The sequence below is a fragment of the Alosa pseudoharengus genome, unplaced genomic scaffold (assembly GCF_046254945.1).
Source record: "Alosa pseudoharengus isolate Yale_2024_CS ecotype anadromous, Long Island Sound unplaced genomic scaffold, YU_APseudo_1.1 YU_APseudo_1.1_scf_24, whole genome shotgun sequence".
Classification (NCBI taxonomy): Eukaryota; Metazoa; Chordata; class Actinopteri; order Clupeiformes; family Clupeidae; genus Alosa; species Alosa pseudoharengus.
Window position 1 is genome coordinate 15,710,096 of NW_027468689.1, and position 12,101 is coordinate 15,722,196.

Below are 12,101 nucleotides of genomic sequence, written 5' to 3' on the forward strand. Positions count from 1 at the left end.
ATGAAGGTGTTCCTGTGAGGGAATTCCTGTAATGGCATGAATGTCCCTTAAGAGTGAACAACAAACAATTCACCTTTACATAACTGATGTTTAAACACACTTCATGAACTGATGACCCCTTAAGGAAAATGCAATGGTGTGTGTCAATAGGATTGACATTTATTCACCAGAGAAGGACAAAAAGTCAAATTAATTGAGATGTGTTCAGGTCAATGGACATTGCTTCTGTTTTGATTGCTAAGTTGTTGTTGAGTAAGTTAATGATAACTAAATATTTCTATCAACGATGATAATTGTAGAAGTAGCAGTTGTAGTAGTATAGTAGTGATGGTGGTGGTGGTACTGTATGTGGTGTGGTATATATGGTAGGTGTAGTCTCCCTACATGTATCAGTGGCTTTATCTCCTGTAGCCAACTTAATTGGATTCATCTTTATAATTCTTCAGTTCTATAAGTCTTCAATTATTACACTTTTTATCTGTGTATCTGTGTGTTCACATGGAGTGTCTGAATGATGATCAACAAACACGCATTAAAAAAATGCTAACGTGCATGGAGGTCAGAAATTGCCAACACCTATGGGGATTGAATCCATTTTAAGATGAGTCTGAAACATAACAACATGTGGAAAACTTTCCGTGTGCACTGTAGGCTACAGTACATGAGGCATGCCACGCTGTTTGTTTATCAGTCTGTGTCAATTTGCCCTGTGTAACATTGAGTTAAGATTAGCAGCAACTTGGACACTGATAACAATCAGTATGTCACCCTGCGATCAGATGTCCTGTGTTTCTTATATAGTTAAGAGTTTATTTCTTCAACAACTTATCTCTGCTCTCTCCCATCAAGGACTAGCCTCTAAACCTGATGACTGTGGTAACATTGTTCCTTACCATCATAATCTATATGTATATGTAAGGCAGCCTACGACACTAAGTTCTGTCCTGTTTTGTGTATCGTTCTTCCCTCCTGCCCTACATCTCCACTGAGGGATGCAGCTGCAATCTAATTATTTGATCCAACTATTAATCTCCTCCCAATTACTGCTTGTTCCCGCCAAACTGTTCGTATTTTTCTCTGCTGCATCTCAAAGTTGAAAAATAAAATTGAAATTGCATCAAATTATCACACTTTATTTACTTTAGTTATGTTCTGAGAAACAAAATGTTTTGAAAATAAAAAAATAAAAAAAATTCATGTGACTCAATGAACACATAATATCGCCTGTAAATGTGCCTTAATAACATGCCATAACTACTAAGGCAACAGATTTTCAACAGAAAATTCCAGTAATATGACCTGTTCTAATTTCCCAACGTGAAGTCAATGTCTTCACGCACACAAGTAACTCATCACCTATGACAGAGAATTCACAGACACATACTTTTTCACGTGACACTGACAAACCAGTTGTACTGATGATACCGCATTTGTTGAAGAATTAACGTGACTTGTCCTATTACTCAGATAACAATCAGAGGTGAGGCCGCCCCTTAAACGAGGCCGTCCCTTAAACAAGGTGTGTACACACACTCATCCCACTGGCCACCCGCAAAAAGTGAGTGGGCAGGGGTCAGAGACGGGCCATTTGATTGGCTGCGCCAAGGCTGCGCCAAAACCTTTAAAACAGGCAACATCTTTGAGCCTTCCAGATCATATTTACAGTGGAATCCATCAAACCAAACATCAAGCTAAGAAATTGAGGAAGTATCATGAGCGGCTGTCCTTTCCTTGCCAAAAAGAATCAGTAGGTTGATGTTTGGTCTGATTTCTTTTAAAAGGTTTGCCAGTTTGACAATTTGAGTTATTTAATGTTATACGTTATCACTAATGTTACAGAAACTGGACCCTAACTTTAAGTGCAAATTAGCCTGTAGGGGATGGCTGATCATAGACAATACAAGATGCTTATGTACTGTATGCTGTATTTTACATGTTTAGAGTCCTCATTTCTGTTTAAATCATGCCAACAGTTTGTTTACGAGCAAACACTTGACTGAGGAGGATGATGCACAGAAAGGTATCAACAATGCAAGCAAGGGAGGCATCATTTATGGAGATTACCTGGAGGTAAATGCTTTCTATTTCTATTTCTATTTCAATGTTAAAGATCTCAACTCAAAATCTGAAGATTAGTTCATGATTCAGTTCACGATTAGTTCATTATACAGCTGATAAATATGTTTCAGGTCCATTTTCACTTACATCCTCTCAATTTTAACTGGTCCATTCCAACCATTTCATTCAATCAGCTGAACAAGGTGCTGGATGCTCAGGTGTTGCAGAGTGAACTGAAGGGAAACAAAGTCCATGATGAACACCTTTTCATCGTGACCCATCAAGGTACTGCATGGGCCATTCAGGTTTCCTATCTCAAACAATGCATGTAATGTGGTCATGACATACTTGCATTCAGCAAAAAAACACAAGTGCTGTTAAGCAGAATCCAAGTAATTAAGTTTACTGAAGACTGAAAACAGCAACTATTTAGTTGTTGATAGTCCTGTGGGCTCATATATGAACTGTCAGTGGAAATAAATTGTATGTTGTATGTTTGTGTGTGTGTGTGCGCGTGTGCACATTGGAATAATATTTTTTTTTTCTGGATTGTTTCTGCAGCTTATGAGCTTTGGTTTAAGCAGATTCTGTGGGAGCTTGACTCGGTTCGGGAGCTGTTCATAAATGATGGCGTGAGTAGTTCTAATCATTCATTGCTAATACAGATTATATTAATAATGCCCTGTAACGTAGTACATTTGTTTTTTGTTGTCTGATATATAAATTGTGGTGATGTTTTATGCTGTCAGGTGCGAGATGAGCGGAATATGCTTAAGGTCGTCAGCAGGATCCATCGGATTACCATGATTTTCCGACTCTTAGTTGACCAGTTTGCAGTTCTAGAAACCATGACAGCCATGGACTTCTTTGACTTCAGGTATCATGCAGCACATATACTGAGAGAGATAAATTATGAAATTCTGCTAATTCAAATTTCATAAATTCTGTCCTTATATTTTAAGGACATTGAGGCTGATTTTTAACATAAAATGTCTTTTAACATAAATGTCTTGCTGGATGTAAAAGAAAAATCTATAATGATGGCATATAATATGTTCTCGGTTCTTCGTCAACAGGGAGTACCTTACCCCAGCCTCAGGGTTCCAGAGCCTTCAGTTCCGTCTTCTGGAGAACAAGATTGGTGTGGCCGACAACCTCAGGGTACCTTACAACAGACGCCACTACAGGGACAACTTCCAAGGGCTGGACAGTGAAAGTCTCCTGCAATCAGAGCAGGATCCAACACTACTGAAGCTAGTTGAGGTAAACCCTAGTACACACTCAGGATTCAAACTCAGCTTATCATGGTTTCTGTGGCCACGTGACAGTGGTTTCTTCGAAAACATCACTCATTCGCTCACTAACTGCAATCGCTTCCCCCTCAAGCTATGGCTGGAGAGAACGCCTGGCCTGGAGAAGGATGGCTTCGACTTCTGGGGGAAATTTCAAGCTAACGTCGAACAGGCTCTCAAGTGCGAGAGACAAAAAATTGAGGTTTGTACGGTATGATACAATATTTTGACATAGTTGTGGCCATCTGACACATGAATGGATTCAACACTAGTCCCCTCATGTTTTAACTGATCACAGAAAATGCAGGAATCAGATACCAAAGAGGAAATGCTTGATGATCTGAACAAGCAGGTGGAACTTTTCACATCCTTGTTTGACTCCAAACGCCATGAACATCTTCTGAGCAAAGGTCAGTGGTAATCAGATGTTGTTGTATAATCATTCTTCATATTCTCATTTTCTCGGATACTGTTAACTGCTAAAAAAATGCTTTAAATAAACAGATTTGTTTTGTCACATTTTCCATAGGTGAACGCAGGCTCTCATTCAAAGCCCTCCAAGGAGCTCTGATGATAAACTTCTATAGGTAAAGTATACTGTTCTCAGCATATTCTATGGATAGGATCTCTGAGCCATAGAAATCTATGTGCTTATGATCACACTCTCTTTCTTCTCCAGGGAGGAGCCTCGCTTCCAGGTTCCATTTCAGCTCCTGACCTGCCTCATGGAGATTGACACTCTCATGACCAAATGGAGATGTAAGTATCAATCAATCAACTGGATCAATCAATTAATCAATCAACGGATACATTTGATTTTCAATCAGTCAATTAACCAATTAACTGTATAGATATTCATTTGTCTCCACCTTCCATTCTCCATCAGATAACCATGTGTGCATGGTGCACCGCATGATTGGCAGTAAGGCTGGCACGGGAGGCTCATCTGGCTACCACTATTTGCGGTCCACTGTCAGGTGAGCTGACTCCTCAATGACTGGTACAGGGCACACAAAACATTATTAGGACGATGCTCTAGTTTCAGAGTATATGGAAGGCTAAAAAACAAGGGAACCTCTTCAAGAAGATACACTCGCTTGTATCTTTTCCTATCAGTGACAGGCAGTAAAGTAATATTGCAGCTTTACTTAATGGTTCTTTTTATGATACACTGCTCACCTCACCCCAGATTGGTTATCCAGTATTTGCACTTAAGTTATTGAGAAATGACTAATGACCTTGTTAACGTGTTACTTTGTTCTTTATATCCAAATTTTCATTCCAGTGACCGCTACAAAGTCTTTGTGGACTTGTTCAACCTGGCCACATATCTGGTGCCCCGGTCCTGGGTACCAAAGCTGAACCCCAACGTCCATAAGTTCCCCTACACGGCCGAGTGCTATGACAGCTCCTACAGCTCCTGCAGTAGTGAGGACTCTGACTGAGCTCACGTGGTCCTCAACATCGCTTGGAATTCTCAGCTATGGAGACGAGAGGCCTTTCTTGTAATGGAGCATTTTGCCTCAACCCTACAGAACTGTGTCTTCTGACAAGAGCTGATGTCGTCAACGTTTTAGTGTTATCTAAATGTTGTACATAGCTAAAGGTCATTTTCTGTTATTTGTAAATTGAGCTATACCTTTTTGAGTATGGCATGTATACAATGTATATGGTGTATAGTGGTGGCTCTTTGCTTTAGTCTTGTATATGACTCTAAAATGTTAATCTTCAATACAAATAGACTAACGAAGATGCTTTGTTGACGAATAAGTGAAGTAAGACTCTTATCTGTACATACTTATTTATACTAATGTACAAATTGCACAAAATGTTATAATTTATGAAATGGGTCCTAGTTTTTAGATAAATAATGTTTTGTGAGTACTCTGTGAGGTGATTTTGAATATTTGAATGATACAGCATCCGTTTTGTATTTGTGCATGGTGATTATGAAACCACTGGATGGTACTCTTTGATGTCTTTATAGATGACTTTATTAAACACAGTAACAGGACCTATGTCTGTGAATTTTGTTTCAATTGACTAATTTTATCTAAGGCCAAGACACCCCTAATCTAGTTTATAAATCTATATAATATATTATTTGAATATTTGACTTAAATTGTTTTGAACAGGTGAGAGCGGGTTCGTTTTAGAATGTAATTCTATTCATATACTGTGAGTTACTATACGTGCACTTAACTGTAAAAATTACGGAGAGGAGAAGTTATAGCTTGAGGCTACATTCAATACACACAGAGATAAAATATGTGTGCAGCTAGCTTTAGGATACATGAAGGTGCACAACAAATAAATGTATGTGTGAGAATTAAACATTACACACACACAGACACACACACACACATACTCTCTCTTTCTCTCTCACACACATACTGATGACTCCAATGAATTTTCATTGCACCTTTTGAGTCTAAAGTTCCATAGTTGAGTTGATTGTCAGTGGAAGACAGTTGAAAACAGTGGAAGCACATGACAAAAACAAGATGGTAAATGGACAGCATTTGTATAGCGCTTTTTTCGACTCCTGCGGGCACCCAAAGCGCTTTACAATGTCATGCCTCACATTCACCCATTCACACACACACACCGATGGCAGAGGCTGCCATGCAAGGCGCCAACCTGCTCATCGGGAGCACTGGGCTTAAGGGTCTTGCTCAAGGACACTTCGAAAGGGTCAGGAGGAGTTGGGCTCGAACCAGCAAGCTTCCAGTTGATGAATGAGTCCTCTACCTCCTGGGCCACTGCTGCCCCATTGACAAAAACAAGAGGCCCACTTGAGGCAAGGCCACTGACTCTGACCCTATACCCAAGTTCAAGATTTTTTTTTTCAAGATTGTAGCTTTTCTAGTTGTGCAATCTTTAGCTTCTGTTACAAAGAGCAAGCAAACATATATTCATTGAAACAGCACACAACACCCACACACACACACACACACACAACAAGAGTAATATATATTTTTTCCTGACAGAGTTGCCATAATTGGAAGTCAAAGTTGTGTTTTTGGCAAAAAAAAACCCTCAAAAAAACATTATAATAACAATAACAATTTGACATGAAACATATCAGATTCATACTAAAGTGCCACACATATTATTAAACCTCAACTTCCCCTGAGTCCAATGGCATTTGATGTAACTAGCTTGTAGTTACCTCAGAAGCTAGTTTCTGAGATATAAGCATTTATGTTACCATACTATTTTTAGTTGTTAGTCACATGGGGTTACTTATATTTCAGTATTCATAAAAACACAAGTGGAAATGCAGGTTCCTATGATCACATGGTCAAAAAACGTAATACTCTTATGGGTGACAGGCTTACGTATCAGATTTTCCTACATGGTGAAATTGAGTCGCATGTAAGCTACCTTTCGTACAGGTTTTGTGATATAATGCAATATAATGTTAATTAAATGGTGGGTATTAGTGTGTCAGCGTGTTTATGTTGAGTATGTGAGCTTTTGTGTGTGAGTCAGTTTGTGTCTGTGTATATTTGTGTGTGTGGGTGGGGGGGAGTCTGTCTGAGTAAGAGAGGGGGTCACAAAGTGTCAGAGATGCACAGTTTGGGTCCAAATGTGAGATTTGAAACAGAATTTTGATTCTTTGAAAACCTCATAGGAATACATATTAAATGGATCTATACAGAATAGCACTTTATTATATTTCAAAATGACTTTTGTGGATATATTTGTATTTGTATGTGTGTATGTGAAAGGGAGGATGAAACAAAGTATCAGAGATATTGAGTTTGGGTGAAAAACAAAGACTTAAAACTGATGTATTATTTATCATTTGAAATCCCATAGTAAAATCACATTTGTTTGAAGAGTGTATGGACATTAGATAGATAGATAGATAGATAGATAGGTAGATAGATAGATAGATAGATACTTTATTGATCCCCAAGGGGAAATTCAATAATGGAATCATTAATGAGTTAATGTTAATGTAATGTAATGTAATTTGTCATTGTAAGTCACTTTGAACAAAAGCATCTGCAAAATTTCCTAAAAATAAACGCAAAACAGAATCATGTCCTGTCACCTCATGTGCTTGTGCGGTCAACCATGTATGCATAGGCTCCATACTAGGAATACTGGATTATGTAATTGACCAAAGGTATCACATCTATGCTGCAATAATCTTGATAAGACATGCAAATATACACACAGAGCTGCAGTTGTAGTAGGACACAAACACACACACGCACAGACACATACACACACACACACACACATGCACACACACACACACACACACACACAGACACACACACACGCACACACACACACATGCACACACACACACACACGTACACACACACACACACACACACACACACACACACACACACACGCACTACAAAACTGTAGCATCACCATGTCAAAACAGAGACAGAACAGGTGATCAGTCACACATTTGCCCCCGTTCCTCCCTGCCCTACTGCGCTCATTTTCCAGAGGTGACCACCAGAGAGCAGACAGAGACTATGGAATAGAGATGTGCTGAGCTGGGGCTGACTGACTGACTGGCGACATGCTGCTGAATAATGATAATGGTGAAGGATGGTTCAGCAGTGTCAGTTCAGCAGTGCTGTTATCCAGCATTTATTGGTAATAGAGGCACATGTGAGGGGTTCCTGTATATATTATTTCCAGGGCAAGAACATGCTAGAGTCATTTCATTATGCCTAATGAAAGTTTAGAAGCGTTGGAAAATATCGTGAAATAATTTCTTCAAACTCCACCTCTTCCTCTCTCTCTCTCTCTCTCTCTCTCTCTCTCTCTTTCTCTCTCTCTCAAAGTCAAATTTAAAGGAGCCTTATTAGCATGACTGTTTTGGTACAGTGTTGCCAAAGATAGTGTTACAAATAACACAGTAGTATCACAAAAGAAAGAACACAGAGATACAGCAATGTGGGTATAAATGTGAGCACAGAATAAACAATAGTATACTAGGATGATAGGGGCGTGTGTGTGTGTGTGTGTGTGTGTGTGTGTGTGTGTGTGTGTGTGTGTGTGTGTGTGTGTGTGTGTGTGTGTGTGTGTGTGTGTGTGTGTGTGTGTGTGTGTGTGTGTGCATGCACACGCAAGCAGACATGCATCTCTCTTTCACTCTCCACATCTTATAACCCCCTAAGCTACTCTAAATCATGGTTAAATGAAGGTTGCATCCCACACATGGAGAGGTAAATAATCGTCCCTAACAAATGAGACAGGGGAAGTGGTGGTGTTTAGATTGGCATAGGGGTTGGGGGTTGGGGGCAAGACTAGGTGGTGGGTGATACATAGCTACGCAGGGCTGTGGCCCTCTTGAGGAAGTGGGTGTCCTCTGTGATTCCAAATTATCCTTCATGTTTGGTCGATTTCAGAGCTGATTTGTCCCCAGCCCCCAGCCCCTCCCATTTCCTGTGGTTGTGTAGAGATTAAAGACACAGTGAAAGACCAAAAGAAACAGACAGACACAGAGAAAGAAAAAGAGAGAGAAGGAGAGAGGGAGGAAAAGAAATAAAGGAAAAGAAGGGAAGGGGGGGGGTTCGCCTATGACTCATACAAACCTTCTGGTTAATACTGTCATGAAGCCAAAGTATAAAAAAGGGGCAAAAAGCACACTGAAACAGAAGCAGGGGTTTAGACACAGCCAACTTAGTTGTGTCCCTCAGGAGTATTTTCTATTCCTGCTGTGCTGTTTATTTTGGCACAGCTGCATTGCTTTTCTGAAATCTTCCAAGGAAGCCCAGTGGTCCTGCCTGCACTGCCAAGGTCTCAGAGATTATATAAAAGCTGACCTTCTGTATCTCTTCCATTCCCTTTGACTAAGACCATTTGAGGTTTTCCCCTCCCAAAAAAAAAAAACCTTGGCCTTGACATTAGCCTTCCTCAGCCCACTGCCCGTTTTTCCCATTTTCATCATGTTGTCAAAGAAGAGAAGAGCATCTTACTTTCTTTCTCTCTCTCTCTATCCCTCTCTCTCTCTTTCTCTCTCTCTTTCTCTCTCCCCCAGTGCTTTTACAAGCCCCACATTCTTCAAGCTGTGCACAACCTTTGCACACCGACACTGGCCTGACTGACGCTACTCATGTGATTCTGTTTTTTGTCGCAATGGCTTTTTGGAACTTCTGACACAGATCTCCCACCAGAGTTTCTCAACGCCACGTCGCACAAAGTGAGACAGTGAGAGAGAGAGAGAGCCAGAGAGAGACAGACAGACAGACAGACAGACAGACAGACAGATAGACATCGAGAGAAAGAGAAGGGGGAGACCCTGGCAGGCTAGTTCTTTTAGGGTTCTCTCCAGAGCAGCGCACAGACAGTCTTGCATGTGGGAGTATGGGAACAGAGCTGCAGTTTTTTCCTTCTCTTTCTTTCTCTTCCTCCTAATTCCCTCCATCTGGCCTGCAGATTGAGAAATGAGATTAATGGAACTGTCACAAAGCTCACGGCGAAGAGTGCGCTGTTTGGCTCTGGACTCAATTACGCAGCTGCCTTTTACGGCTCGTGATTAGACTTCCAAATATGTTCTCTTCAAACTATCTGGTGAGTGGTCCGTAAACCTTCTCTCTCTCTCTCTCTCTCTCTCTCTCTCTCTCTCTCTCTCTCTCTCTGTCCTCTGTCTTCCTCTGGCCCTTCTGTTTGGTCATGTGTTTATTTCTTCATCTTTCTTTTATTTATTTAAGTATATTTTAGAGACTTTCTGCCCATTTAGATTTGACTGTGAAAAGTGACAGGAAGCGAGTGAGAGAGAGATAGAGTGCAATTGGGAAAATGGCCGCGGGTCGGATTCGAACCCGGGTCCCTGTGGGTACTTGGACCCAAATGTGGTACAGACGCTGCCTCCACTGCATCCCCTATTGCAACAACTTTGTCAATGACACAGAGGGTTTGTGTTTGGCAGACTTCAAGGTCTGCCTACCACATACATAAAGAGAGAGAGAGAGGGAGAGAGGGAGAGGGAGAGAGAGAGAGAAAGAGAGAGAGGGAGAGAGAGAAAGAAGCACAAACACAACATGCATACTACACTCGAACACTCTAATCTTTACAAGATTTTGAAGTACATGCATGCACATGCACGCACTGACACACACACACACACACACACGCACGCAAACACACACCCACTAACACATTAATATGCCAGATAAAAATGCCCATATACCCAGTTGGGCATCAAACGAACCAAACTAAACAACTAGCCCTGTAACGTTTTCCATTACACCCCAGTAACAACATCACACCTTCTTCTCTAGTGCTAGCCAGCAGTAAAGCTGACCCCTGCGGACATGTTCTATGTTTTTACACACCAGCACATGGAAAACCACAAGATGACATCATTAAATCATTATCGATCAAATCCCCCAACAAAAACGATGACAGGTGCTGAGGTGACATCAGATACTAATCCCTTGGTAACACGACCACTCCATTAGAAGGGTCCCCACATCCGCTCGGAAAATTACCCCTTCCTTCATGCGGGTTAGATATGGGTTAGGAGGGAGGGAGGAACAGTGGGAGAGGGAGAACAGTGTGTGTGTGTGTGTGTGTGTGTGTGTGTGTGTGTGTGTGTGTGTGTGCACGCATTTGTGTGCGCGTGTGTGCTCGTACAGTATGTGTGTGTGTGTGTGTGTGTGTGTGTGTGTGTGTGTGTGTGTGTGCGTGTGTGTATTAGCGTGTGTGTGTGTGTGTGTGTGTGTGTGTGTGTGTGCGCACGCGTTTGTGTGTGCACATGTGCATGCACGTATGTGTGTGTGTGTGTGTGTGGGTGTGTGTGTGTATGCGCGTATGTGTGTGTGCGTGTGTGTGTGTGTATCTGTGGGGGGAGTCGAGGGACTGTGAGCCAGAGGCAATCTCCTTTGCACCTGTGCAGATCATTAGTGAGACTCCGACTCAAGCAAAAGTCCAGCCATCCAGCCATAAACCTCTCTCTCTCTCTCTCTCTCTCTCTGTTTCTCTTTCTCTGTATCTCTCTCTCCCTCTTCTCTTCTTTCTCTCTTTCTCAATTCAATTCAAATATGCTTTCTTGGCACAACAAATTATATGCATTGCCAAAGCATTCAAAGGAATACATTAAAAAGAACATATACAAACATTACAAACATTGTTACATCTCTCTCTCTCTCCAACCCTCTCTCTCTATTCCTCTCTCTCTATCCCTCTCTCTCTCTCTCTCGCGCTCCCTCTATCTCTCATTCTCAGGTCCTGTCCATGGAGAGTCAGCCTTCGTTCCACCTCACTGGCATCGGGCTGGTGGATTTTGCAGACTTTCCAAACATGGTTTCCAGCACAGTAACAGTCCAGTGGAATTTTCCCAGCAACCTTTACTCTGCAGTACCCTATTAATGTTGATGCCATACAACGTTGCACAGAAAACCAGGATGAAGTCTTTCATGTGGTAGGGTGGGGGTGGGGGTGAAGACACTAAGGCGGGGATCACATTAGCCAGCGGCAAGCGGCAGGTTTCCTATTGTTCTCTGTGGTTAGGCAGCGGAACGGTGGCAACGCTGGCGTAACGCTAGCGTTGAACAAGCTGAGCGTTGAACTTGGTTCAACTTTCAAAGCGCAATGCGAGTGTATTCAACACTAAAACTTATTATGGTCTGAGCGTTGCGTTACGTTAGCCGCTGCCACTGGCTGATGTGATCCCCGCCTAAGATGCAGCTGCTAGCTGAGGTTTTTTTTTCTAGTCTCTATTTTTTTGTCTTTGTTTATTTACTTTTGCAAGAACATTCTAGACGA

The 12,101-nt window shown here is 41.5% G+C and overlaps 1 protein-coding gene across 1 annotated transcript; it reads left to right on the plus strand.

Moving 5' to 3' along the window:
- On the plus strand, positions 1-5,351 carry LOC143141759 (tryptophan 2,3-dioxygenase B). Its single transcript, XM_076302470.1, has 12 exons — positions 1-14; positions 1,974-2,070; positions 2,253-2,343; positions 2,620-2,690; positions 2,808-2,935; positions 3,135-3,321; positions 3,445-3,552; positions 3,649-3,760; positions 3,880-3,937; positions 4,030-4,109; positions 4,237-4,327; positions 4,636-5,351. The coding sequence occupies exons 1-12, from the start codon at positions 1-3 to the stop codon at positions 4,793-4,795; spliced, it is 1,197 nt and encodes a 398-aa protein (XP_076158585.1). The 3' UTR covers positions 4,796-5,351.
- Positions 5,352-12,101: the final 6,750 nt, after the last annotated feature.